The sequence below is a fragment of the Fusarium redolens genome (genome assembly GCF_020744475.1).
Source record: "Fusarium redolens strain MPI-CAGE-AT-0023 chromosome Unknown BKA55scaffold_1, whole genome shotgun sequence".
In the NCBI taxonomy this organism is placed as follows: Eukaryota; Fungi; Ascomycota; class Sordariomycetes; order Hypocreales; family Nectriaceae; genus Fusarium; species Fusarium redolens.
Genome location: NW_025763664.1, coordinates 4,075,667 through 4,103,491, shown reverse-complemented (window position 1 = coordinate 4,103,491; position 27,825 = coordinate 4,075,667). Strand labels below are relative to the sequence as shown.

Genomic DNA, 27,825 nt, shown 5'->3' with positions numbered 1-27,825 from the left:
AACGCAACGCAACGCAGCAGTGGAGGAACGAACACCCGACCTGACCTGAAGCCCACCTCACCTGCCCGCCACGCCCACCTCCACACTAACTGCACACTGCCTGCAACTTGTACTGCACCAGCACCACCTCAAGCACCAAAACTGCCTGCACTCAGTCGCTGGACAGGACTAGGCCTGGCTCCAGATTGGCCCTGCCACAGTGCATCATCCCCATCCATCCCCATCCCCATCTCCCCATCTTGCCATCCAATCCGTCTGTTCATCTTTCTACTGTCCCCGGCCCGTACTCTTCTCTTCTTTCATCCTCTTCTACCTCCCTCATCATCCTTTTTCCTTTTCCCTTCCTCTACCCTCATCCTCTTCCTCTCTCCACGATAGAAACCGAATCCTCCCAATTCCTTGACAATCACCAGTCAGCAGGCCTTCATTTGGTTTGTCGACGTTAGGGTTCTGGTCTTTTTCTCGCGCGAGTCTCTCCTTGCCTGTCCGTGTCTCTTCTGCAGCTCGCTGTTACTGTAGACTAAGCTGCATATTTCCGACCTGCTCCTGAGTCTCTACCTCGAGTCTCATCCTCACCAGCAACTCTCGGATCTGCGGTCCCAGGACTTCTTTCTCCTCCAGCTATACGTTTCCTTACTCTCATACGACCGTCTTTTTTCAATTTGGTGAGTGCAACTTGTTTTAGCTTCTGCTTTGTTCACAAACGACTGGTCCTGCTCTGTTCGACGAACAACGTTAGAGTTTATGCTGCCGACATCCAATATCGAACATCGTACCAAATTTGCCTTTTTGTTTGCTTTTTAACCGACCGGCGCGCTTCCAAATTTCATCGCTCAACCTTTCGATAACTTCCACTCTACATCGACAACTACGACGACAGCTTGACCAGTTTATTTTCGTTTCCGATGCACTGCCGATCACCCAAGATATGAAGAACTAACAGCCAGTTGTACAGATTGGTTGGATCTCAGAGACCCGAGGTTTACTACATACCGTCGACATTGATTTATTCTCGTTCACGACAAAAGCAATCCTATTTCGGTTCCGCTTAGGTGACCGTCATCACAAGTCGACACGAATCGTCTCGACTCCTCTCTGTATACGTTTTATCCGTGCTTATTGCCCTAACTCGCGAAGAAAAGCATATCAGTAAATGGCCCGAGTAGCCTACTGATTTTCTGTCGATTACTGTCGACTCAGCCTCACGCACGCTCGCATTCACGTTCACCCCACAGGACCGTCTTGACTGTGGTATAAACCACAGTTTCGCTTTACGGTCTTCAAACCGCTTCAACTTCCGACAAAGGTCGCGTTCCGATCTTCGTCGGACCCATCCCAATCTTTTCATCATGCCTGGAGGCGTGTGTGCCGTCCTCGATTATGAGGTCGACATGATGTCTGAGTACGTTGCCGAGATGGCCACTCGCGTTGTCACACCTGAGGCTGCTGTTACCTCGCCCTTCCGCAAGTTCGTGTCTCAGATTCTCACCTCAACACGACTGCCCAGTACTACGATTCTTCTTGGAATGAACTATCTCGCCAAGAGAATCAACACCTTAAAGGGACAGGGTCCTTACAAGGCCTCTGAGGGTCAGGTCTGGCGCTACCTGACTGTTTCTCTACTTCTGGGAAGCAAGTTTCTCGATGACAACACCTTCCAGAATCGCTCTTGGTCTGAGGTGAGTGGCATTGCCGTCTCAGAGCTGAACTCGCTTGAGTTCGAATGGGTTGAGTCAATGGGTTGGCGTCTGTATGTCAATCTCGATATGAGCAAGGATTACCAGGCTTGGCTTGAGAACTGGCGTGAATGGCAAGAGATCAAGAAGCGACAAGTTGCCCAGGCCAGCCGCGACAGGCTTGCATCTATTGTCCCTGCCATCGACACGGAGATCGCCAGATATTCTGGTCAGCGCCAGTCACCTCACTCGCGCTACCTTCAGGAACAGGTGGCCGAGTACGAGCGTTACCAGGCCATGAAGGCTCAACAACAAAGCTATCGCCCACGCGAATCTGGCTGGGGTCAAAGCTCTTGGGGAGCTCCCCTCACCCCTCCCGACTCTGGATACGGCACTCCAGACTACGCCATGTCAGCTACATCGAGCAATGAGCGCTATAACGAGTGGTTCTCACAAGCTGCCAGTCAGTATGCTACTCGATACCCTCAGCCTCCTGCCCACACTACCTTCTATCCTAACTCTCGCCACAACTCCTACAGCGGCCACTACTCGTACCCTCAGAACATGTGGGAACATGGTCTTGCCGAGTGCAGTTGCGCTGGTTGTGTGGATCCCATGAAGCAGCAGGTTCCTTATTTCGTGGCTCAAGGCTACAGTCAACCCGTCATGGGTTAAACGTTTTTCAAAAGTTTCACATAATGGCTCTCTATTCGAGCGCGGTTCGGTCTTGGAAAGAAGAAAAAAGTTTTACAGGGTTTTCATTTTTTACGGCCACGATTTCCTTTTTACTACACGCATCCCGAGAACGATAAATTCGCATTCAGATACCCCGGGCACGACAAAATTGTTCATAACATGACCTTTCGGCGGATCATTCTCAGGATTTTACTCTACAGCCACGACTTGATGACAGGAGCTGAAAAGCCTGATCGATTCTCTTCACGAGTCATCATGGCGCACCCAACGTCAACTCAAGTCCGAAAAATGTGGCATTTTCTTTGTTGTCTTATTGGTTAAACGTTCTGTAATGGTCATAATCGGCGTTCGGCTTTTTCATTTTACACTACACGGTTCCAGTTCGATAGACTTGCGATTTCTTCGGTTTCCAAAGGCTTCTGCGCGCACGGTTTCCCCTCCGGCATTTCCGCATTCACCGAACTTCAACTTGGGCATATGGCTGCTCGATTGGAGGCTCGGATAATGACTGGATACGAGCACAAAGCTCAAGCGCAGCACCTCTGTTATAGATGTCGACTCAGCAGAACCTGATCGCTGCCATTCACTCGACACTAGATTCTGTGGTAAACACAGGATTGTGCGAATCTGGTCACAATTTATTCTGACCATCTTTTCTCCGTCGTGATCTCGTCGTGGCGCAGATCGATATAACAGTCGATTCGACACGAGTACTATAAGTCGGATGAACTGAGTTATGCGACAGGAATCTTGAGGATGGTACATATTTCAATTTTTTTTCTGTTTTCTTTTCTTTGTTATTGCAAGTGGCAGATATGAATTTTGACCACAGGAAACGGTTTCACACGACGGGGTTATGCATTGCGTTCAGCGGGTAAAACAAAGGGATTGGATTTGATCAGTTTGATCAACGGGTTTGATATCATATTGTTTGTACTTCCTTGGGGTTCGTCATCATCGCGGCTCCAATCAGGAGTTAGTGTCAGATTTGACGCCAAGGAAAACGAGTATTGTACTCTTGACTCTTGTCATTTACAGGTTCCGGTGTCGGGCATTACAGTAGGATGTTACCAACGGGGTGTTGGCATCTGCTTTTCGTCACGTCGGCTTAATGGATTCATTATACTGCCGACTTTCTTCTTTTTGCTATTGCATCTTTTTTTTCACGACTTGGTACGATTCTTACGGAATATTTGAGCAACATACAAGGGCACGATCCAATGCAGCCTGCAAAAATCAACTGCTTGGAACATCGATGTTGCAACTCAACAAACCGAATGTATTTTTCAGCCATTGAAAGCTGTCCATAGGTAGTTGTTTTTGTGTACAATGTGCGCAAATAAAAGGTGTTGAAAGCAATATTCTTTTGCTAATGACTTGAATGGCCAAGCCCATTTGAACTTGATGCAGGAAACTAGTTGTCCGTGGGAAGGTTCACGAGATGTGAGTCTGTCCGTGGAAGGATGACGTTTCCAGGATGCTTTGTTTATAGAGAGATGAAGCGAGGTGACTCGTGATTGCTACTCAGACTTGGCTCATATGTAAAGAAACACCTCGCATATCGAGACTTGCTAAAATAAAAACACAAAATGTTATCATATGATTGTTACCGTTTCCCGGCTGATTTGTGCACAACTGATGGTTTATGAAGTGTCATGGTCCATGTGGGCACTGATTGCGCCGTTGACCGGCAGATTATCGGATAGCTGGAGCACTCATTAAAACATCCTCAACCTGAGTCTCAACTCCCACATACCTACGGAATGTGATAATAGTCATATAATTGCTTTCCTTGTTCTCACCAGACGTGTCCGTCCAAGACGTAGAACCCCCAATCCAATTTAGATAATGTCTAGCCGCTTCGTATCGGCTGGCAAGATCGGCTCATCTGGAGAGATCTCGAAAGACGCCAGTGGCACAGAATCAACACTTAACCAGCCCCTGCACAGTTCCGCTAAATCGAAAGAATGGGAAGCGGTTGAGCAACAGCTGGAAGCTGAAAGAAAGAAGCGCGAGGAACAGCGCATCAAGGCTGCTACAGGAGAAGGCGAGAAGACCTTATATGACGTCCTCCAGGCAAACAAAGGTAAGGTCCTTCTTAAGATTGTGTCACATTGTTAACCGAACACAACAGCGGCAAAACAGGCCGAATTTGAAGAGCAGACAAAACTACGTAACCAATTTCGTGCATTGGATGATGACGAGATAGAGTTCTTGGATGAGATACGCGCCAACAAACGTGCAGAAGAAGAACGCGTGAAACGAGAGACAGAAGAAGGTCTAAAGGCATTTCGAGAGCGACAAAAGGGCGATACTGGTCAGGGCGAAACCGCTGGTGTTAAAGAAGAAGAAGGCGAGTCATGGGAGATTGGTCGTAAGAGGAAGCGCACGAAAGAGAAAGACGTCAAGGGGCTGAGGCGAAAAGTTAGCGCAGCGGAGGAAACTGGGAAGCAAGATACAAAGCCAGTCGAAGGCCCAAGTCGTGATACGTCAGATGGGAAGTCCAAGACGACAACTCAGTCAGCTGCTAAGCCACCAGAGAAGAGGGGGCTAGTGCTGGTGGGTTATGGGAGCGACTCAGATGATGATGATGATTGAATGTATCAGCAAATCACAGTAACGTCAAAGCAACATGATGAAAGGGCGGTAAAATACCATGGGATCATATAGCATAATAGACCAAGACCACGCTCTATGCCGTACCTCGTTCTATCATTAATCTTACATAGGCACCGCCCCTCGCCTGGTATAATATACAAAAATTGGACCCTGATCATGAGATGCACTCCATAACAGAAATTGTAGTAATACATGAACATACACAGCGGTGTCCCGTCACACCGCGCCCCCTTTTTATGTCAAGAACACAACATTCCATTCTACTCATCGCTGTCCACATTACCAACATTAGGCCTCATGGGCTTGGCAGTCACTGATTCGACAGTATAGTTCCACAAGCTGCGGAAGCTTCCTTTTATCCAACCCTCAATCTCAGCCTCAGAGACCTTGATTTGCGCGGCGCGGGCTTCATCTTCAGGGGTAATCTCAAAGCGTCGCATGCGCTGCGCCAATCGAGGGTCAATGACCATGGGCGCGGGCCAAATCTTCTCCTTGGGGGGCTCAGCAGGCGCAGTGGCGGCATTGTCATCATCTTGCTTGGGGGGTTCCTCCGGCTTCCAAACTGACTTGACCCAGTCGTTCTCCTCATGCTTGAGAACGAGCTCCTGCTCATACTGACCATCGGCCTCTCGCCACTCACGAGAAGAGTTGGCGAAGCATACAGCAGCGACCTCGCGGCCGATTTCATCAGCTAGTTTGCGGCGGTTGAAGAAGCGGTTCAGGCGGACCAGAGTGTGACGGAAGCCCAGGCGGTGGGGAAGAGGGATAGGGTTTGCGGGAGAAAACTCGGCGGGAATTTGAGGAGGGAGATTAGCGATGGAATAATCGGCGGTGGTATTGTAGGGGAGTGGTTGAGGTGGTCGCTCAGGCTTCTTCTCTTCCTCCTCCTTCTTGTCCTCCTTCTTCTCTTCAGGTTGCTCACCATCGGCCTTGGGAGTCTCAGAATCCGCCTCGGCAGGTTTTGTTACAGGCTCAGGTTTTACGGGAGGGTCAAGAGGTCCAAGCCAACCCTCGTGTAGTCCCCTAATGTATTCCTTCCATGTATGTCGACCGAAGATGATATCACCTTTGACACCCTCATACTCTGGAACCTGGTTCTTCTTCCTCAATGACTCGGTTATAGCCTCGTCTGTTTGTAGATCCTCCTCATCTGGCCTCTCATACTTTCTCCTCTCCCGACGAATCTTCTCTGCTACGGCGGCTCTCACATCACCTTGTTGCCTTCCCTGAACGAACTCCCAGTCAAGACCAGAAGCAGCCAGAACGGGCTTGGCATACTCAATAAAGTGGTCCTGTGCAATCCGTAAACCATCGCCAGGAGGCGCCTCGAGGTAAATGGTCAGTTTGCGAGGCAGTTGGCTCGCTGAGGGGATTATGTCCTTTGCGAGAGGGGCAACAACGTGCTTCCACTTCGCAGTAGCCCTCTTCTTCTCGCGCTTGTCGTAGATGATTGCAGCTGAAATAGAACCAGTAATAGCCCAAAATATAAGCCAGTTGCGCGAAGGAAGTTTTCGAGGGAGATTTGGCAGACCCATCATTCGAAGAGCTGGGTTCTGTTTCGGCTTCGGTGTGGGAGCCTTGTACGTTGCGCCGGTGCCGGCAGCGGGCTGCTGCGCTGAGGGGTTGGGCTCGGCCATTGTGTGTACCTAAGAGTTACGGCGGTGTTGATTGTGAGATCCGCAGGCTTGAAAAGTTGATCGCCGAGGTATTCGAGGCGTTTAAGCCACGGGATAGCGAGGGTCTTGATATCAACCTCGTCTTGATCTGTCGGTCCGCTGGGAAGAAAAAAACTACGATAAGCGATAAGGTACTCCGATAAGGCCCGGACGATCGGGAAGGAAATACTTTAGCTCCGGTCATTGACTAGAGGCATCTTCGGTTTTGTATTAACGAATTGGGAATTAAAAAATGACTGATTTTGTTTCCCTTTCGTTTAGTTATATGGTATTTACTGAAAATTTCTTTGTCCGTAACGTGTTGAGATGAGATGATTTTCTTCGTCACAGTCCTCACGAGTCTCGCTAAACTTCCATAACGCTTCTAGAAACGGTAGGGATATCCTTTGTCGTGATTAGAAGATGGAGTCTTCACGGTTGATGTTCTGGTTCCAGGAGAGCTGCTTGTAGCATGTTGCAAACCAAAAATCATGTGGCTTCCCTCAGATGTCTTGATTAACTCACTCAGGTATCACTGCGATGCTATCGAAGTTCTGGTGTGAGGATCACCGTTGAAGTGCCTTGTGGAAAACACAAGCGAACGTTGTAATAAAAGCCGACGGGAGTCAACGTGGGCATGTTACATCTGGCAATACTACTAAAGGTTCCATGTTAACATAACATGAGAACTACGCGAAATAGTTGGTGGATAATAGAGCAAGCACCGATATCCTACAATTCCTCTGATGATAACCTTCCATACTGTAGGCAAATAATTGAGAATACGGATACTCAAGAGGCTGAGGGGTCCCTGCTACGCATAGGTGACAGGTTCACCTGAGGCTCAGGAATAGTACCACAAACAGCAACATCTGGGGAAACACAACAACAGGGGTTCAGCCCCTGAGGGGTCTCTCGGCAAGGATAGCCTGGAATGAAGATTGCAGTCCAGTGGCGAGTATGAAAAAAAGTGCCTATGGTATGGAGTATATGATGATTGATTCACCACCAACACCGCTTGTTGGTGTTGAATTAGTTCGAGATGAAGACATAGGAGATGCTAATCTCCCATTATTTGAATCTGATGCTGAGGGACACTGATCTAATGATGGATGAATACCTACTTTGCTATTTGGGGCAGTGCTATTTGTTACAAGGCAATGATCAGAGATTTCGCTTCATATGTAACTTCTCACATGCAAGATGAATTCTTGCTGATACACCTAAAGATTTAGTATAGATAGATGATATCGAGTTCTATTCTTACTAAAATTATGGCAGCTACAGCACCTGTCATCAGAATGATTGCCACTAAACACCGCTAATTTCGAGCTAAACTGCACCGGTCCAGGTCGCCCGCCACGCTTCCAATTCAGTTACTGGACCACTCAGATTTGACCCCTCGGATCTCTTCCCCCAAATAACATGGAGCCATTTCCCCTTCACGGCCCGTTGTGTGCCAACCGCTAACCGCCAACGTTGACCATTCGAATCTTAGGCTTTGCCTGAACCTAAGCCAAAACACCCAAGGAAGGACGATCCATCCCTGCTCGTTTCGAGTCAGGGAGCACAGTGAAGGTCGTGCAGTGCAGTGCAGGTGGTGACAGTGACAGTGACAGCAGTGGCAGCACCTGTCATATGTGATCTCAGTGGACTAGCACCTAAGGTAGCCAAACGAAAATCCTCAAGTGCCCTCGGGGCTTTTATACGGAATCCCTTTTCCTTCTCTCTTCAACCCTTTTCCTCAAAATCACCATTTCATATTTCACCTCATCTCTCGTTCAGTCTGAGACCTTCACCGACCGTGCACCAGTTTCTTGGTGCTCCGCCAGAGGTGGCTCTGGTGCTACTATACCCATATTGTACTCCCCTACCCAGGTACTCTCCAGTTGGCAGTACTAACTGTAACTGACCTTCCTGCGGAAAGGTAGCTCTAGTCCCGCGCCGCCCCTCGCTCTCCCCTCCACAGCCCCTGGACTTGACCCTCCCCTGAAACTTGTCCGCCATCTCGACTCCCACCTCAGTCTTGATTCTTTTCACCTCTTCAAGAGTTGTTCACCATCTTGTCGATACGATACAGGGCGAAACGAGGCGATCGAGACGCCGCAATCAGACAAGATGGATCCTAACAACAACAACAATCGCCTCTACCTTAACTTTGGCAATGGCAACGACCGTTTGACCGCCTCGGACAGGGCCGCATATCCCACTACTCCTTCGACCTTCCCGCAGCCCGTTTTCCCTTCAGCTTCAGGTCAACAGCCTGGTGGATTGCAACCCCAAGGCCAACAGCAGCAGCAGCAGCAGCAATATGCTGGTGGTTATGCGCCCCAGGGTTACTTTGCTCAGAACCAATATGCCCAGTATGGCGGCCAGCAACAGCAGCAGTCCAATGACTATGCTCAGGGCGCTGGGTATCAACCACGATCTAATACTCCGGGCACGAACGATCCCAACACAGGTCTCGCTCATCAGTTCTCTCACCAGAACCTCGGAGGTGCTGCTCGAGGGCAAGGTTATGCTCGAGGTCCCTCTCAAGGTCAGCGTCCACGAACCGCTGGCAGTTCAGGGCAGCAGCCTGGCTACAACAGCTACATGAACGCCCCTCCTATGCCTACCCAGGCCTCTGCCCCCGCAGAAGAATTCCAACGTGCACCCGAGCGAAACCCTGATCGATATGGTACAAATGCCAACAGCAACCAAAAGAAGTGTTCTCAGCTCGCCGCCGACTTTTTTAAGGATAGTGTCAAGCGTGCCCGCGAGCGCAACCAAAGGTATGTGCCCACGTGCCTTGGTCTCGTTGATGCCCAGGGAAGTTGCGCAACTAACTCATGATCACTATGCAGACAAAGTGAATTGGAGCAGAAGCTTCAGGACCCCTCACAAGGCGCCGCTAGACGTGAGCAGCTCTGGTCCACTGCTGGCAGAAAAGAAGGCCAGTATCTGCGTTTCCTCCGTACCAAGGACAAGCCCGAAAACTACAACACCGTCAAGATCATCGGAAAAGGTGCCTTTGGAGAGGTCAAGCTTGTGCAGAAGAAGGGAGATGGCAAGGTCTATGCTATGAAGTCTCTGATAAAGACAGAAATGTTCAAGAAGGACCAGCTTGCACACGTTCGATCAGAGCGAGACATTCTCGCAGAGTCCGACAGTCCATGGGTCGTCAAGCTCTATACCACCTTCCAGGACTCATACTTCCTCTACATGCTAATGGAGTTCTTGCCCGGTGGAGATCTAATGACAATGCTTATCAAGTATGAAATTTTCTCGGAGGATATCACTCGCTTTTACATTGCGGAGATTGTTCTGGCTATCGAGGCTGTCCATAAGTTGGGCTTCATCCATCGGTATGTATCACGTTTTCTGCCCCCTGTTTCTCCGAGAACAGCGTCTGACTTTGAAATAGTGATATTAAGCCTGACAACATTCTCCTCGATCGCGGAGGACATGTCAAGCTTACAGATTTTGGCCTGTCGACGGGCTTCCACAGGCTTCATGATAATAACTATTATCAGCAGCTGTTGCAAGGCCGATCGAACAGGCCTCGCGATCGTAACTCGGTTGCGCTTGACCAAATCAACCTGACAGTCAGCAATCGATCCCAGATCAACGACTGGAGACGATCTCGAAGACTTATGGCGTACTCGACCGTCGGAACTCCTGACTACATTGCTCCTGAGATCTTCACTGGCCACGGCTACACCTTCGACTGCGATTGGTGGTCACTCGGCACGATCATGTTCGAGTGTCTGGTCGGCTGGCCTCCTTTCTGCGCTGAAGACAGCCATGACACCTACCGCAAGATTGTCAACTGGAGACAGACTCTGTACTTTCCAGATGATATCACACTGGGTACCGATGCGGAGCATCTTATCCGGAGGTAAGCAATTATCTCGAGAGACTCAAGAGAAACGCAGGTTGCTAACAGAAAGTAGCATGGTCTGTAACACAGAGAACCGTCTCGGCCGTGGTGGTGCCCACGAAATCAAGGGTCATGCTTTCTTCCGTGGTGTAGAGTTTGATAGTCTGCGCCGTATCCGCGCACCCTTCGAGCCTCGCTTGACCTCCAACATTGACACGACGTACTTCCCTACTGATGAAATCGATCAGACTGATAACGCCACTGTCCTCAAGGCACAGGCTATCCAGCAAGGCCACAAGGTTGAAGAGTCTCCAGAGATGAGCTTGCCATTCATCGGCTACACATTCAAGCGATTTGATAACAACTTCCGATAAATGGGTTGAGGTGGCATGGCTTGCGGCATGGTCTCTCCACGAAGCGAACCCAGTTCTGTGAACGGGCGCTGTCGCTGGAAAAGGGGCGGCAACCCGGATGAGTACAATGACGCCGTCTTTCAAGCAGTTATTCATGACATGATAGACAGAGCGAATCCTGTGAGGCTTGCCTTTTTTGTTGAGTCTTTGGCTGTTTCGATGTATGTTTTTGATGATACTATGGTAGCAGGACTGGCTCAGATGGAGGGCATACAAGTCGGTCAGGACGTTTGCTGTCTGCAATTTGCATCGCATTATATGGGACATGTAACAAAACACGAGGTTTCCAGACACTGCTGTACAAGTCAATAATAATATAGAAGTAAAACATATGGATATGTATCGTGATAGTGCATGTATTTGAACTGTGTCATGTCAGACATGCCATCTGAAATCCAGTCTACCATTATCTTAAAGTCTCACTAAGCAGCTGTGCCAGGATCACAGGAGATTGAGTGCTAATCATATATGAATTTTGGCAGCCCCATACACAGCAACAAGGCTCTGTTGTTGTTTGAGACTTGTATGCTTCAGACAGAATTATTGCAAAAACACCGCAACGCCGTCCCAGGACCCGGATATCCTTTTCTTTACTCCCAACATGCAAATAACCATGACCACCAGAGGGTAAATAAATGGGCCATTACCTCCTGGCCGTCAAACCAGGGGCCGCGTTGAAACGTTCCTCACGCTCAGTCATAAACATAACCTGGATCCAATACTCCTTGGCATCCGGATCCCAAAAGGCAAACTGCTTGTCCTCGCGCTTGTCGAGCTCACGGGCTGGAATCTTGAAGCCGACTGTCTCGTAAGGTTCGGCGGCGACGAGTAGGTACTGGAAGTTCTTGTCGGGCTCCTCGACGTGCTGAGTGAAGGCGTTCATGACCTGCCACTTTGGGGATGTTTCGGGGGTCGCATCGGGGTATTGAAGCTGGAAGAGCAGACCCTGCTGGCGAGAGACAGGGTCGCGAATCTTGGTGATCTTGTATCCTGGGCGTCCGATCTTTACGACGTTGCGACGCTGCGCGAAGCCTGCACCTGTGACTCCAATGGGCAGACCAGTAGCTGGGTCAACGGCGCCTTGACGACCTTCCTTTTGCTCACGAGCAGCGCGACGGGCGAGGTTGGTCTGATGTTTCTTGCCCTGCGTATGGGCGAGGTAGGAGCCGTCATTCTGATGAACCGTGAGACAAAGACGACACTCGAAAGAGCCGACGTGGTTCTTGAAGAAGTAGGGGTCCTTGTCGAGGTCAATGGTCTCGAGAGCGAGCTTGCGAAGACGTTCGCGACGGTCGGCGTTGGTGGCGGATTGAGAGGCGACGCCTCCACCACCGAATTTTGAGCCGGCGCGGTTTTGGAAATCCATCGTTGAGATGTTGTGATATGAGGAGTTGTGATGGAGATGAACGGTTGGTTGGCGCGAGGCTGAGAAGGAAAGAAAAGCGCGATTGAAGGTGGAAGCATGGAGTTGTACTGGGAACTAAGATAAAGAATTATGTGGAGAGCATGGCAAAGTGACCGACCAATCAGACACTGAGTATGCACTTGAACAACTTATATCTATTATCTGACAAATACGACGAAGATATTTATTAACCTCTATAATATTTCAATCAAAGCTCTAATAATACGAATTGTAGTTAGATATTAACCAGATTCGCACGCTTAGAAACCCAAGCCTCAACACAACTGACAAACCTATCAAACTCGTCCGTGGGAGTGTTTAGCACCAAAGCAATGAATCCTCTGCGTACGACCCAGAAACCCTCCTCCATCATCTCAAGCCAAAAGAGATCCCTCAGGAAATTAAGTTCTTCGACTTCACCAGATCTTTCAATTACACGAGCGCCATCCTTGGGAAAATGGACTCCCATGATAGTGCCGATACCAGTAAAGAGTACTCTTGTACCCTCTGTTACCGCATTGAGTCGCTCCCTGAGCTCATCACCAGACCTGGTAAATTGAGCTGCAACCTCAGGTGTGTAGATCTTTGTTAGGCCAGCGTAGCCAGCGTGTGTCACCAGAGTGTTGTTGTTGAAAGTGCCTGAATGCGAGAGAGCAGTAGGAAGTCGTGGATCAAAGGCGGCCATGATGTCTGCTCTTCCACCGAAAGCACCAAACGCGAGGCCTCCACCCAGATACTTTCCAAAAGTCTTGAGGTCTGGGTTGAGTCCTCTAATTTCTGAGATGCCCCCTCCTGAGAGGCGGGAAGTCATGACTTCGTCGATGATGAACAAGACGCCAGCCTGAACTTGTGAGTATACAGCATGGAGTAGACAGAGCACGTAAACTTACCTTTTCAGCAATTTCTTGTATGCCCTGAAGAAATTCAGGATGGCCAGGAATGCCACCTCCAGAGCCTTGCATCCCTTCCACTAACACTGCAGCAACACCCTCGCTCTCGATAGCAGCACGAGCGCTATCAAGATCGTTGTATCTGGCCACGACCCAATCATCCAAGTCGACATTATTGGCCTCTGGCTTTCCTCCCTTAAACCCTATCACAGCACCGTGATAGCCTCCAGTGAAAGTGACGACTTTTCTTTTCTTGGTGAAAGCCCTGGCAGCTGCTAGAGCGTGGATGTTGGCTTCAGTACCAGAGTTACAGAAGCGTACTTGTTCCAGATTGAAGCGACTGCAGACTTCACGAGCGAATATCTGCTCTTGAGCTGTATTGCCACCAACGTTCATCCCTACATTGTCAAGTACATCTCGAATAGCCGAGAGAATGACGGGGTTGGAATGTCCATAGAGAGCAGCTGTGAACTCGCCGGTAAAATCTGTATAACTATATGATCTGTAAGCAGAATTACTGGCTGTAAGAGCTTATAAGACTTACGTATGGCCATCCTCAGAAGTAATTTGATGGCCTCTGCCAGACTTGATCACAACAGGGAATGGACTAGCGTGGAGAACAGTTCTGGTGTTTCCGCCAGGCATTGATTTGAGAGCTTCATCATGAAGAGCTTTCGATAGCGGATTACGATCAATGTATCGAGTCGTGGCGGCTTCGAGTTCCGCCTGAATTTGCTGGGTGAGTTCTGAAGACATAGTTGTGGTATTGGCTTGGCTTTCAGTGTAAGTGTGTCCTGATATATGAGAGGACGGGTAGTAAATTATATATGTTGCTTAAGAATTAGTTGTAGTTGATTATCTTATAATTATACAGCTTCCTTCGCGTTTCGGGAACAAGTGATAGCCATATCATGTTGGTATGTACCTAGTATGTTGTGGTAGTCTTCGGGTCTAGGTATGTTATCGGGTTTCGGGTCTGGCTAGTTTCTACCAACTTATTCACAACGATCTAAGATAAGGAACTGCCAGAGTGATCATATAATCAACTAGTTGATGAGTTAAAGAGTGATATCGAAAGTCCTTGAGTTAATTTAGTCCCTTTAATCATGCTTCACAATCACTTGAACTACGATATTTGCCAACACAGACGTATATTATCTAGCCGGTATGTGAGTTTACAGAGGCTAAAATAGACCAAACGGCATCGCGTTGAGACTGAATTGAGATATTCGACTTGTAACTTTATGATATATTTCATCGTTGTCTGTAAATAGCAAGTCAACTTATCAATCTCAGGTTCCGTTGATGCGCCAATAAAATACGTACCTTCCGAAGTGGGGGAAGAAAAGCGGTCTGAAAAATAAAGCGGCAGAATTTGATATCCCACTTAATTTTTCAAACTTTTGGTCGAGGCTATACAAGCGAAGACGAGAACAAGACAAGACAAGACAAGCCGATCATAGTAAAGTCAAGTCAAAAATTTCACAATGGCCGGCTCGATTACCAAGCCCAAGAGTAGGTTGAATCGACATAAAACTCACTTGACTATAGTGTCCCTAATACTAATTCGATCGCTCAGAGCCCAAGTCTAAGCGAACTCCCGTTCGTCTTCGCCACAAGATCGAAAAGGCTTCCGCCGCAAAGCAAAAGAAGGAGCGCAAGTTGGCGAAGAAGAACCCAGAATGGCGATCAAAGTTAAAGAAGGATCCCGGTATCCCCAATCTGTTTCCTTACAAGGAGAAGCTGCTCCAGGAGATTGAGGAGAACCGTCTAAAGAAGGCCGAGGAGGCGCAAAGAAGAAAAGAGATGGCCAAGGCTGCAAAGACGGGCGCTAAGGATGAGGCGGCCATGACTGATGTCCAGGTCAACGTTGGCGACGAGATGGAAGAGGACGGCATGGACGAGGATATCGACGAGTCAAACCCCATGGCTGCGCTTATTGCAAGCGCTCGCGCTGCTGCTGCTACCTATGATCGACAACTCGCTGACGACGATGATATGGACGAGGACGACGATAGCGACGACTCCGACAACGATCGTGGCCCTGAGATGTCCATTGGTCAGGCTTCTTCGAGAAAGACCTATGACAGAGTCTTCAAGCAAGTCGTTGAGCAGGCCGATGTTGTTCTTTATGTCCTCGACGCCCGCGATCCTGAGGGCACCCGCTCTCGCGAGGTTGAGCGCCAGGTTATGGCTGCCGCATCTGGTGGCAAGCGACTGATCCTAGTCATCAACAAGGTCGATCTCATCCCTCCCAAGGTTCTACGAGACTGGCTTATCTACCTGCGACGATACTTCCCTACTCTGCCCCTCCGAGCCTCTGGCGCTGCTCCCAACGCCCACACCTTCAACCACCGCGATCTGACCGTCCAGAGCACCTCTGCCACGCTCTTCAAGGCCCTCAAGAGCTTTGCCGCCAGCCGACAACTCAAGCGTGCTGTCTCTGTTGGTGTTATCGGTTATCCTAACGTGGGTAAGAGCTCTGTTATCAACGCTCTTCTTTCAAGGATGAGCGGTAAGGGCGGTAGCTCTTCCAAGGCTTGCCCTGCTGGTGCCGAGGCTGGTGTTACCACAAGCATTCGCTCTGTCAAGATCGACAGCAAGCTTACTCTTCTCGACTCCCCGGGTGTTGTTTTCCCTTCATCGTCCTCCACCCAATCTGCTGGTCTCGTTTCTCTCAAGAACGCCACTGAGGCTCATGCTCACTTGGTTCTTCTCAACGCTGTCCCTCCCAAGCAGATCGACGATCCTATTCCCGCCGTGACTCTTCTCCTGAAGCGTCTGTCAGCTTCTCCCGATCTTATGCAGAAGCTCACAAACGTCTACGATATCCCTGCCCTTCTCCCTGATCGTGCCGATGGTGATGTCACCACCGACTTCCTCGTTCAAGTCGCCCGCAAGAGAGGCCGTCTTGGTCGTGGCGGTATTCCTAACCTTGCTGCTGCTGCCATGACAGTCGTTACTGACTGGCGAGACGGCCGCATCCAGGGATGGGTTGAGCCTCCTGTTCTAGCTGTCGAGTCAACAACTACCGCCTCCAAGCCGGCTATCAAGAACGCTGGCGAGGACGAGGTTGCTGCTGATCAGAAGCAGATTGTTACTGAATGGGCTGCCGAGTTCAAGCTCGAGGGCCTATGGGGTGACGATGAGGGCAGTGCCGAAGCCGCTGATGCTATGGAACAGTAAAGAAAAGTATTTCAGCGGTTTTGTTCAGCAAAATGACGGAAGGGTTAACATGAGTTCTTCACTGGAAAGTTTGGCGTTTCAAGGATGGCTGGTAGAACGGTTTATATCCGTGCATATACATTCGTAAAAAAACAATTTGTCTTCCCAAAACGCCTAGACTACATGGTTCACCAAGTGACTCGTAGATTAGATATGATACCGTGTACCTCCCGACACAACCTAATTTTTGCCCGTCTATATCTATGCTTCGATTAGCTCCATCTTGACACCGCGTTTGCCCGTCATCTCATCCTTCTCGTCACGGACTCTAACCCTGACTTTTTGGAAAAGCTCCACCTTGATCTCGCGGCTTCCCTTGGTTGTAAGCGTGTATGTCTCTGCGTCGTACTCAGCCTCGGGCTCAGGCTCCGCAAGGTCTCGAAGGCGGATCAGGCCCTCTGTACCAAATCGTGGAACAAGAACGACGAAACCGTTGCTGAAAATCTTCATCACGAACGCGTCTTCCTCAGCAACCTTGCCCTTCAGGGCTTGGCCGACATAGTAGGCGATGCTGGCACGACCAGCCATCTGAGCATTGCGGTGACGCACGTTGATATTTTTACAGACAGCCTCAAGGCGACCCCGGCTGCGGACATTGGGGTGTATGGCCTCGTAGTCGATGGCAGCAGCGAGTTGTCTATGGGCAAGAAGATCGGCGTAACGTCGAATAGGAGAGGTGAAATGAGTGTAGATCTCTGAAGCAAGACCGTAATGGCGGAATTCAGGATAGGCTTGTGTTCCAGAGCAGAAATACTCTGCACTCATCATGCAACGAGTAGCCATGATACGCACAAGGGTGTTGAAAAATGGCTCCTTGGGGTCAACGCACTGATCCAGAGAGTCGGCAAGGGCTTTGCTAGAGTCGGTCCGCAACTCCATGCCACGCTTGGTGCGGAGTTGGTTTGATAGTTCGTCAAAGTTGGTCTTTGGAGGAGCGGCGTGACGACGGAGAATGGCGGTTTGAGGAAATGCTTCATAGATCTTGGCTGCAACGCTAACGTTGGCAAACAACATGAACTCTTCGACAAGAGAGTTTGTATCGAGAAGCTGCTTTGTCTTGACATCGATAGGGTCAGACGTCTCAGATTCAGTTTGCACCTTGACTTCTGGGGAAGAGAGGCTCAGGGCACCAGCATCCATTCGCTTCTGCTTTAATTTCTTGGATAGCATGAGAAGCATGCGCATTCCCTTGGTAAGGTCGTCTTGTTGAGACTCATCGTCGATTCGCAACTGGGCCTGTTCGTAGCTGAAAGCTTCTCGAGATTTGATGACAGATTTGGTGAAGCGAACGTTGACGATATCAGCATTGTCGTCCAGCTCCCAGAGCACAGAGAATGCAAATCGCTCGACATAAGGCTTGAGCGAGCAAAGATCCGTACCGAGAAGAGGAGGAAGCATGTCGATACGCTTGTCGACGAGATAGACTGTGGTACCTCGGATACTGGCTTCAGTATCCATGGCGTTGGCAGGCTTGACAAAGTTGGACACGTCGGCGATGTGAACACCAACTTCATAATTTCCGTTGGGGAGTTGTTTGGCATGGAGAGCATCGTCGATATCCTGGCACCCAACAGGGTCAATACTGCAGATGAGAAGACCTCGGAGATCCTCTCTCTGCCTCCAGCCAGGGTCTTCCATGCTCGCCGGCACTCTCCAGTCGTGTCCCTCTCTGGGAAGGCAGTCCAATACGGTCTTGGGAAAAGGCCGATATTGAACATCCCACTCCAGCAACAGAGCTTCAGTCTCGGCCGATTTGGTCTCCAGCTCACCCAAAGATCGCACAAAATGACCTACAGGATGTCTTGAGTCACGCTCCCAGGCATCAATAGTTACCAACAAGCGTTTGCCAAGGAGCTCAGCAACCTGTCGTGTGCGAAGGCGGATTTTGGGAATCTTCTTGTCCATTGGGATGAGGAAAACGCTATCCTGCTTGCGACCTTGGCTGGAAGCCTTGCTCGCTGACGAAGGGTCGATATGACCAACATACTGACGCCAGTTACGCTTGATAACACCCACAACCTTGGCCGTAGGCTGAGGCTTGCTCTCCGATGCACTCTTCTGGGTCTTCTTGACCTGCTCTTGCAAGGCCTTTCGCTCTTTTTCAGATACGAGATCCTGACTCTCTTCCACATCTGCATTCTCGTTCTTGGTGATGGCGTCCTCCTCAATGATCTTTGTCGAGGGTTCTTTCCACTGCTCTTGGGGAAGAACTTCAACTACCACAACATCACCATCAACGGCTCGGTTGATGTTTTCGCGACCCAATACGAGCAGAGGCTTGGGGAATGCCGGTACTTTGATTGAACCCTCGAGGTAGTTATATGGCGACACGTTGAAGATTCCTTGATGCATCAACCCAGCCTTAACTCCGGTCATCATCCTTGATAGAGTAAAGTATTCAGGGTACAGCATCTGACCCTGCTTCTTAAAAGACTCTTGGTTTTGAGCTTCTGCGACCATATCGAGTAGTCTCTCGCCATCTTCGAGGCTGGTCACATAATCCCGGAGAGAAGATGCATGAAGCCCCTCCTCCTTGGCCTTGCGAAGGTTCTCTCGATCATCGCTAAGCATCACTACTGCTGGGAGCTTTTTCGCCTTTGTCCTGGCAAGATGCTCGCCGTACCACTTAACAGCTAACCGCACAGCCCTGTCATTCCTGTCGTTTACAGTCTCATTTGCCTGACGGTGGACGAATGTCTCGAGCCTAAAGTCGTTAAAAAAGACGTAAAATCTCTTCTCCTCGCTCTTTGTGAGCCCCACTAGACGGTTGTATAGTGGTAATGAACGATTTCGCAGCTCCTCCAGTACTGTTTGCAGGATGATAACATCGTAGAAAGCTGAGCTCTGCTCGAAAAGGTCCATTGCGTTGAGCAACGCGTTAGTATCAGGGACTAGGTAATGGCCCTGGGGGAAAGTCTTGGTGCCTGCTGGCTTGTCCGAGAGCACAAAAGGCTGAGCTGCAATACTCATCAATAAACTAAACAAGTCAGACGAAAGGGGTAGCCTCACCTTGCTGGGCGGCATTTCTAGGGGCATCCTGAAGACAAGCATTGCAGAGCTTGGAAGAGCAGGGGATGTCTGTTCGTAAGTAGACTTCTCTCACGATTTTCTGCACCTTGCCACTCCGAGTTGATCGCACGTAGACCTTGCTCGAGATATTTGAGGCCGGAGAATCTGTCTCGCTGGATCTTTTTAAGCTCGCCATCTTTGACAAGCTGCTTTTCTCGCAACGCGGTGAAGTTTAGAGTAGATAATAATGATGAAAAGACTGTTGATCGCAAAGCGTCCGAGTAGGCGATAGTGGGGCACTTATCGATAAGTCAGCAATTGTTCATTGTTCTTCAAGGTCCTGCGAACAAGGAAGCATCTTGATCGTACGTGGTCTTGGGACTTATTACCTCCTGAAGAAGCGAGAACAAAAGAAGAGTCTCTCTCATTATGTACTGGAAAGTATCTGGTAATTCCAATTACTTCTTTCACTTTCTTAGAAATCTGTGTTTAATAAACGGCTTGTCCTTATCACATGACTGCGAGGTCACGTGCTCTGGACTTCACTTCACTTCGCTTTTCACTCAGTCCTTCAATCTACGAATTACGTTTCATACAAAATTCAATACCCTGAGCACCAGGAGTTTGAAGTTTAAACAAAATAATTTCTTTGGATGCTATTGGAGAGAACATGCGTCGTCCCAGAGGCATGCTGCCAAACTGCAGCTTTCTCCATCTGCCAAACAGACACATGACTTACACATATCCGATCCGACAGTCGCCTGCTATTCTACCTCAGCATCTCTCCACATCATCGAATATCTGACTGGAAATCCTGTGCATCAATTGGACATAAAGGATTATATGGGTCTTACCTCAGTTACACTTAGAACCGCCAGCCCCGAGCCTGCGAGGTCTGGTCAACGAGACATCAAACTTGATGATAGCTTCTGGCATCTTGTATGAGCCAATGATAGAAATATTGTTGCCGTAATGTGGCATAGGGACAAATTCACAGTCTCAAATCCATGCACAAGCTTATGTCATTCTACCCGCCCGCCAGGAAACACTGAGTTCATCTTTTCCAACACGGGCTCAGAGACGTGTCTTTTCTCAAAGCCCGTTACATTGTATTCATTGTCTTGGAGAGCCTCAGCAGGTGGGGGCACTGCCAGCAGCAGCTAGCACTGCATCTGGCCAAGTCCTGTCAGCATGGAGATGAATCAGAGAGCGTCTTGCTGTTACAAGATGAAAATGTGGCCATGCAAGTGCTATAACTCCTTGGGGGTCAGGTTATCGCTTTGTGCGGTGTCAAGACTAGCACTCTTCACCCCCTCACGAACGTCGGATCCCGAGTGGTGTTGGCAAGAGCTTACCAGCAAGATGGCCAAGCACCAAATGCTCACACGGCTTGGAAGCATACAGCTTCTGTATCCTATAGGTCTCGTCAACACCTACAAGGTTTGTTAGGCACAGTGAACTACATCCTCGGATCAATTTTGCAGTCCGAGAGGCGCTGTTCCGCGAAGGTCACAATGCTTTAGCTTCCGGGGGTTGAGTATCATTTTCAGATCTGGGACCTTAAGTAAGGCAGTCCCTTGGGCGCTTTCGTCTCATGAACATCTCTCGAGTTCAAACTCGCCGTTCAATACTGGAAGGATTCTCAGCTGATAATGCACTGGCTGGTTCGGGGAGTCAGAGCCGAGAGATTTGCCTGATGTGACTCGAAGTTAATGTTACAACAATGGCCAAATTTGACAGCCAGCCTCAATATGCAGGCAGCGTCCTGCACCAATGGCAATCTCGCTATGCGTTGTCATGAGAAGCATTGATTCGGAAAGGGATCGACTTGGGAAAGTCTCTTCAGGCTCCCGAGGGTTCACAAGGAGACCGCAGGGCAGCCGAGACCATCAATAGAACCTCTGAATAGATGTGCTTGTTTCGTCATCATTTTATTCTTGCCTCAATCCCTCAGGTATGGAGTCACCCATGATCATGTTGAGTTTACTTCAGCCCGATTGTTGGCCCTGGCCATCGGCAATTTCATTCAAACATCCTCTCTACAACATACAACAAGACTTGATGAGCACAAAACTATTGCTTGGCTCATTCCAAACTCTACTCCATGGTTTCGCCAGATGGAGACAAGTTGCCACGTTTGCAAGGTGTACTGTGGCTGGCGGTATGAAGCTCAGGCGAAGGATGAGAGGGATATCACAATGATAGTGGCAAATTCTAATTTAGCGAAGTTGTCGAAAACGAAAGCCCACGGGTCAACAGTGACCATTGGGGGCTTACTGCAGTTGCGACATTGCTGTCATCAATATCCCTGTAGCCTATTGCTATGACTGAGGCTGCTATCATTGATATCCCATCAAATTTCAGACAAATATTGGCAACCAAGCAACTTCACACCGGCAGGACTTTCACAGCATCCAAGATTGAGATGGCACTTATGACAACAGATTGGTACGACCGTTCTTCATCTTCAGGCTGCCTGACAGGAGCAGATGCAACCAACCAAAGTATTTCTGTCAACTGCAGGGCTTTGGTCGTTGCATACTAATGGGTCTTGTCATACCTGAATAGACTTCGGGTCCATTGTCAGTCCTGTCAGATATTTGTGATTTACTCGATTCTTCAACCTGTTTACGCGAGACTTGTGTTTAGCAATTCCAGGCGTGGCTGCGGCCGGTGAGCAGAACCCTAGAACAGCGCGTTGATCCATGTGATGGCGAAGGGGTAGCGGCAGGCTGCTGTATTAGGAAATGCATGACGCCGGGTACTGTTAGGGCCGGGGGTTTGCTCGAGTCTGAGAATGCGGCGCGCGTCGGAGAAGAGCTCACGGGGTCGCGTTTAGCGTGCAACAAGAGCTCGTAAGAAACGAGAAGATGCATGTCTCAAAAGAGACTTTGCATTCGAACATGAGTAGAATATAATCTTATCATGGTTGCGAAGGGCTCAACGCCAATACGTGATGGGCAACTTCTACAAAGCATGTCGCTTTGCTTTTCATGTCACATATGTATCTCAAGAGCATGGCGCGCGTTGCAGAAAGTGAAGCCCGGCAAACTCGTTGAACTCTTCTGATGGTAAGGACTTGCTTAGTGAACTGTCGTTCTGCCACTGGATGGAATCAGGCATCGAATGGGAAAGATACAAATCGGATTGCTGCACTTTAAACCATCTGAAGGACAAGCATATCATAAAAAGAACAGGGGCCTGGGTGTGAGGCTATTGGAATGAGGGCCGAGACAAACGCCTCTTGTTGGTAGCCAAGAATCGGCCGCACGGACTGATGTGATTGGTTTCGTACTCGCAAGTCAGCCAGAAGACGAAGTTTCCAGCCGGTCAAGCGTCACAAGACAGAGAGCCGAGGGCAGATTAGCAAGGATAATACATCAGCATGATGCAATGCGGACCCGGATTTATGGAGAAGGCTGTTGACTCAGGTATTGTCAGCGGGCTAAAGAGACAATGGCGACTCAGTTATTCAAAGAATCGAGAAACCGCGCAAGGTGAAGGAGATGACGGCCAGCCAAACAAAACGGGAGGTTAAATTATACCTTGGGGACGCGAGACCAGGATCTGGCGAGGGGAAACTCAGCCACTTGACGGTGATTTTCCACAAGAGATTAAGCCGAGGCGAAGGGACTGGGGGTCCAGCGCCGGCAAGGTTTCACGTGCGGGCCGGCCGGGAAAGCAACCTCATACGACGTTTACCAGTGATCTACAAGCGAGATTTTTATGTTACGGTTTAAGGCAGGTACTGAGGTTGAAGGTCCATGTTTAGGGCGCCTTTGGCCTGATGTGTTTGGGCACGTCTAGTCGACAGCTGAGGGATGGGCGAACCATGACGACGCAACAAAGACCAATCAATCTCGCTAGAGATCTGTGCCACAGTATTAAAATAGCATGAGGATGAGTGAGGCTCAAAGACAACAACGGCTGAACTGTTCCATGGATGGCTGGTTGTTGGAGCATGGAATAAAAGCCGCGGCGGGCCAAGTCAAACATAGGCGAGGTGGATCAGTTGGTGATCGATATCGGTAATCCCCGCTTCATCAATCATTAATGAATGGGAACTGTGGCTTGTTAGTTCGCAGGCCGTCTGTGGATATGAGCTGAGCACCACGAGGGAGCGCGGGGCACAGATGTCTCTCCCATTCCCAGAAGGTCAAGGGCCATGCTTCTCGCGTATCTGTTCTATGACCTTAGTCAATCCATGGGGCCATGGCGGAGACAGCAGCCTCTGGGGTCAAGGTTGGGGTCATGGTGGATGGGCCTGTGTGCATGGGGGACATGAAGATCCTGGATCTAAAGCATCGTTGGGAGCACTCGCATGGCTAACATAGGCAGCGGGTCTCTCTACTTGGTATGCAGAGATGCAGCCTCTCGCTGGCCATGGCATTTCTCCATGATCGTACAGTACATATCCATGAAGGGAGGAGAGCCACATAGCGGGAACTGTGTGCGTGCGGGGACGGATGGACGGTGAACGAGGGTCGTGGGTTGGGCTGGGCTGGTTAGGCTGGGCTGGCTGGCTGGCTGGGGACATGAATTGGTGTGGTCTGGGGTCTTGGGGCGATCGTTCCCGCACCTCCCTCCCTCTGCTATAGCTTTCCGGGGCTCCATTTGACTGCTAACTACCCGGACCTAGGAATGCATTTCTTAGCAGTCTGCTGGGTGATGAGTTCATATAGTATCTCAAACACATTTATGAACTGTTGGCACGCTCTGCAGAGTGCCATATCGAGCAGGGCAGGTTATATCAGAGGCATGACAGGGACAAGGGACTTGAGTGGACAACGGTGGAACAGATCATGATTCTGGGGGCCACGACTGATCGACTCGGTTGGTGTTCCAGACATTTGGAGTCTTTTACGGTACGTTGGAGATTTGCAACGTTATTGCATAGAGGTGGGTTCCATCTAAATGGCTGACTGGGAATTAGTGTCTCCATCACTTCACGGTGTCTTTTCAATCCTTGCTGGAGCTTTTTGAGGTGTACAAGGAACCTCGACTCGTCTGGTTCATTGTGAAATACCATTGAGAGGATCAGGCTCCGGATCTTGAGTGCACTATTACATCACCACGACGTGCTATCATTAAACTTGTTGTGGTTCTTCTAGTGCTGTTCAGCCGTCGATAGTCTATCGTTGAGTTACTGTCAAGCTGGGTCCTGTTCTTAACCAGCTGCCGAGGACCAGAATGTAAGACTGGAGTGTTTTAAAGATGAGCGAACGAGCGATGCAACATGAGTGCGACTTTGTGACGTCCCTTCGCTTCTCATGAAGGCTGGAAGAAACAAGATTCATGCCTTGATTGACGAGAATGAAGGCAGCAGTTAGCCTAATGGACTTTTCCTACTTGATGCTAAAGTGAGACCATCTCGCGGAAGAGATGCGATGTGGGTCAAACAAAGTAATAAATGCACACGATATGAGACAAGATATCACGGGCCAAAAAAGGTGAGACATGAGAAGCAAGACGACATTCAAAGTGTTTCTCATCCTGTTTCGACTGGCACCTCGGTGAGCATGTTGATACCGTCTTAAACCCACTGACCGAACTATGGTTGACGACGCAAGCTGGTCGGGTACTGCAATGCTTCAAGTTCTGAACCGGGTTCGCCATGTCGTTTGTCTGATACCGCAAGAGTTTCTGTGCAGATACAACAACTGGAAGCTCACCTAAATAGAGCACATATGCGAATATGGAAAGAGAACTAGCTGTACGATGAGACATCAAAATGCTGATGAAGGTCTGCGGCGCAGCAACGCAACAACGTTTCATGTCGTTGAAGGCAGAACTGCTAGCAATGTAATGGCATCTGCATGCAGTTAGCATCGTGACGGCGCCCACGGGACAAGCGACAGGCAGACATTGGAGGCTAGGGCGACAAAGGGCGCTTGCGTGCATGGAGCATGGAGCATGGAGTGAGCGGCATACCCACACACCCGTCACAGGGAATGGGACCACACAGAGCACGGTGCGACAATCAGACCCAGTATAGCGGATCAGAGGCTCGCGAGGATCTCCATCTCCATATCCATCCGTCTATCTCGAGTTAACAAACTGATGGATCACTGGTACTATGCCGAATCCTTTGACTCACTATCTTGACCGGGAGAATGAAGCTGATTGGTTTGATTTAGCTACAGACATGAATTAATGTCAAAAAACACACAGACATGCTAAACTTGACCTTGTCTCATTCGTGGGTCTAGGTCCATCTCAAAACTAGGAACCTGCCTAGTGCATGGATCTATCACAAAGGAATATGCCAAAAGACCGCAACTCGGCTATCTTTCATTGTCAGATGCAAAATCGAGTGCTGGCTAGGGTTTCAAGAAACAATAATCTGTGATAGAGGAAGGATGCCCCAGTTGAAGCAGATCAAACCCTCAACACTTGATCAATATCAAGCAACAAATGTGTATATCCAACTGACACATTGACGCGTTACGAGATGCTGACAACTGATGACACCCAAGCCGTTTACTTTAGCCTACCAGAACCCATAGGCTTCAGCCGTTACGGTGTATTCTGAATTGGGTTTTGCTTTCTTTGGCGTACCTATGTGCACACGTTCAATAATAACCTTGCCCAGTGACATGTCACTGCTTGAGAGACTGGCTGGGGAGGCGCTGAGCTATAGCCGAAGCTGAGCTAAAGGTTCCAATGATGCTGATGCTGGTGATGCGGGGATCCATACTGATGTACGTGTCTGTGCTAGGAAGTTGAACAGTCTCATTTTGGTTATCCTGTCAACCCTACTCACCATCAGCTGTTTCTTATCTCGGAAACACACCTCTTGATATTGCTGCTTCTCCCGCCAGAACCGTCTACACCGCATTCTCTCACGTCTTTCGGCGATAGATTCTATCACCAAAATCATTATCTTTGCTGCTCAAAGCTCGACTCCGCCTCCGCCTGGTCGTCTCCTCTTCCTCTTCCTCACTGTGTCTTGTCTTACTCTTATACATACACACCATTTCCTACTGATAGCCAACCAGGGTTTTCGTTCCCCTGCTCGTCGACCCTTGTTCATGTCCCATGCCTTGGCTTAACTCCCCACTCACATCCCCCTCCTCCCCCAGGCTTGCGCCATCTCAACCAACCATCCTTCGTCATCCGTCTCCCTCAATCGCACCGTCTTTCCAACGGTAAGCCCTTTTACCCTCCACTCCATCTTCTTTGATATCCCAGCAGCTCTTTGTCCCACTCCCTCCTCGTCGTCCTCCTCCTCCATCCATCATCCTCCAGCGCTGTCTGTACCGAAGACGGATGCCATCCGCACCTACAATAAACCATCCATCTGTCTGTTCATCTGTGTATCAAACAACCAACTCGCCCAGACTGGCAATACGGTGATTAAACATCATCGACACCATCACCATCCTATCTTCCTATTGTCGCTACACAGCAAACTGCCTCGTTTCACTCTGCCCTATACAGCATTCCCCTCATCACATCACCTATCACCACGTCGTACGGCAGTTCTGGGGCACCAGGAGAGAAGTCCCCTCCTCGCAGGTTGTTCACCTTTAACTTGAATTTGAACCTCAAGGAGCACAGCTCACGCGCGCAACACGCGCAACTTGTACAGCGTCGGCAAAACGCAGCAAGTTGAACTTTCCCCTGTCCGCTATCAACCGTTTTGTCACTCCAGTCGCGATATGTCATATCGTTGATTGCAAATCTTGTTTCTGCCTTTGTCGCATTACCAACGTTTCTTACCTAACACGCGCCATACATCCGCCCATTCATTCATTCATTCTCTTGGAAAAGCGCAGCATTACAAAGCGCAGCATTATAAAGCGCAGCGATCGCATCACATCGCATCGCGTTGACATTGGATTGGGACCACACTTGGGTCGATACTTGATACATCCCATGCGCTAGACGATCTCCGCTTTGAACGCTTCAAACTCGTTTCTTCTCCACATCCACGCGCGCCTCCTCTGTCGCATTATCTCATACTACCTTATGCTTACCTACCTAGGTACGCTACAGTATCACTGGCGCGCAATCACCCGTGTTAGAGACCCTAATTAAGAGTCACTCACCGTCGCTTACACCCCCTGCTGCGCCGCCGCCTCCTACTCCTCCACTTCCTCCGGCTTGAACCTTTAAGGATTTGGTTCTGGTTTTTGATTCTGATTCTGACTCTTGGGTCTTGGGTCTTGATATCCCTGGTCTTTTTTTGTGGATTCTTCCTGCTGGAGCCACTTCAAGGCTTGTTGATTGGTCCATTCCTGCTCGGGCATGCTCCTGCTTCCCAAGAGTGGTTTTTCTTACCTTAGCTTCCTGGTCTCAAATCGCCACTGCGTTTACTGCAAGTGCGACTGATTCCCAGATTTCCCAGTAGCTACTACCTTAGCTGCTCGCAC

General features: G+C 49.4%; 8 protein-coding genes across 8 annotated transcripts; 4 read left to right on the top strand and 4 right to left on the bottom strand.

Moving 5' to 3' along the window:
* Positions 1-1,349: 1,349 nt before the first annotated feature.
* BKA55DRAFT_683358 (uncharacterized protein) lies at positions 1,350-2,351 on the top strand (the record flags this gene model as incomplete). Its single annotated transcript, XM_046198487.1, has 1 exon — positions 1,350-2,351. One exon carries the CDS (start codon positions 1,350-1,352, stop codon positions 2,349-2,351), a length of 1,002 nt encoding a protein of 333 aa, XP_046057065.1.
* A 1,639-nt stretch (positions 2,352-3,990) lies between these two features.
* Positions 3,991-5,073, top strand: BKA55DRAFT_551199 (N-terminal domain of NEFA-interacting nuclear protein NIP30-domain-containing protein; the record flags this gene model as incomplete). The annotated part of the gene is made up of 2 exons (XM_046191343.1): positions 3,991-4,458; positions 4,507-5,073. Coding segments are annotated over exons 1-2 (698 nt in total), but the record flags the coding sequence as incomplete, so codon positions are not given.
* BKA55DRAFT_551198 (mitochondrial import inner membrane translocase subunit Tim54) lies at positions 5,074-6,761 on the bottom strand. The gene has a single exon (XM_046191342.1). The coding sequence runs from the start codon at positions 6,626-6,628 to the stop codon at positions 5,252-5,254; it is 1,377 nt and encodes a 458-aa protein (XP_046057063.1). The 5' UTR covers positions 6,629-6,761; the 3' UTR covers positions 5,074-5,251.
* A 2,003-nt stretch (positions 6,762-8,764) lies between these two features.
* BKA55DRAFT_497029 (kinase-like domain-containing protein) lies at positions 8,765-10,882 on the top strand (the record flags this gene model as incomplete). The annotated part of the gene is made up of 4 exons (XM_046186427.1): positions 8,765-9,420; positions 9,493-9,993; positions 10,053-10,526; positions 10,582-10,882. The coding sequence occupies 4 exons, from the start codon at positions 8,765-8,767 to the stop codon at positions 10,880-10,882; spliced, it is 1,932 nt and encodes a 643-aa protein (XP_046057062.1).
* A 378-nt stretch (positions 10,883-11,260) lies between these two features.
* BKA55DRAFT_551194 (uncharacterized protein) lies at positions 11,261-12,422 on the bottom strand. Its single transcript, XM_046191341.1, has one exon. The coding sequence runs from the start codon at positions 12,285-12,287 to the stop codon at positions 11,565-11,567; it is 723 nt and encodes a 240-aa protein (XP_046057061.1). The 5' UTR covers positions 12,288-12,422; the 3' UTR covers positions 11,261-11,564.
* A 76-nt stretch (positions 12,423-12,498) lies between these two features.
* BKA55DRAFT_551192 (pyridoxal phosphate-dependent transferase) lies at positions 12,499-14,263 on the bottom strand. The gene is made up of 3 exons (XM_046191340.1): positions 13,761-14,263; positions 13,217-13,709; positions 12,499-13,167 (listed from the first exon to the last, which is right to left on the bottom strand). The coding sequence occupies exons 1-3, from the start codon at positions 13,970-13,972 to the stop codon at positions 12,562-12,564; spliced, it is 1,311 nt and encodes a 436-aa protein (XP_046057060.1). The 5' UTR covers positions 13,973-14,263; the 3' UTR covers positions 12,499-12,561.
* Positions 14,264-14,627: 364 nt separating this feature from the next.
* BKA55DRAFT_551191 (P-loop containing nucleoside triphosphate hydrolase protein) lies at positions 14,628-16,527 on the top strand. The gene is made up of 2 exons (XM_046191339.1): positions 14,628-14,731; positions 14,796-16,527. Exons 1-2 carry the CDS (start codon positions 14,704-14,706, stop codon positions 16,400-16,402), a joined length of 1,635 nt encoding a protein of 544 aa, XP_046057059.1. The 5' UTR covers positions 14,628-14,703; the 3' UTR covers positions 16,403-16,527.
* A 115-nt stretch (positions 16,528-16,642) lies between these two features.
* Positions 16,643-19,646, bottom strand: BKA55DRAFT_496326 (uncharacterized protein; the record flags this gene model as incomplete). Its single annotated transcript, XM_046186361.1, has 2 exons — positions 16,643-19,398; positions 19,451-19,646. The coding sequence occupies 2 exons, from the start codon at positions 19,644-19,646 to the stop codon at positions 16,643-16,645; spliced, it is 2,952 nt and encodes a 983-aa protein (XP_046057058.1).
* Positions 19,647-27,825: the final 8,179 nt, after the last annotated feature.

What these genes read in the sequence shown, in the direction of transcription:
- BKA55DRAFT_551198 (XM_046191342.1), bottom strand. Translation starts at nt 6,628, where the DNA reads ATGGCCGAGCCCAACCCCTCAGCGCAGCAGCCCGCTGCCGGCACCGGC.
- BKA55DRAFT_551194 (XM_046191341.1), bottom strand. Translation starts at nt 12,287, where the DNA reads ATGGATTTCCAAAACCGCGCCGGCTCAAAATTCGGTGGTGGAGGCGTC.
- BKA55DRAFT_551192 (XM_046191340.1), bottom strand. Translation starts at nt 13,972, where the DNA reads ATGTCTTCAGAACTCACCCAGCAAATTCAGGCGGAACTCGAAGCCGCC. An exon ending in ACTTCTGAGGATGGCCATAC is followed by an intron (nt 13,710 to 13,760) that starts GTAAGTCTTATA and finishes CAGATCATATAG; the next exon opens with TTATACAGATTTTACCGGCG. An exon ending in TACAAGAAATTGCTGAAAAG is followed by an intron (nt 13,168 to 13,216) that starts GTAAGTTTACGT and finishes TCACAAGTTCAG; the next exon opens with GCTGGCGTCTTGTTCATCAT.
- BKA55DRAFT_551191 (XM_046191339.1), top strand. Translation starts at nt 14,704, where the DNA reads ATGGCCGGCTCGATTACCAAGCCCAAGA. An exon ending in CTCGATTACCAAGCCCAAGA is followed by an intron (nt 14,732 to 14,795) that starts GTAGGTTGAATC and finishes TCGATCGCTCAG; the next exon opens with AGCCCAAGTCTAAGCGAACT.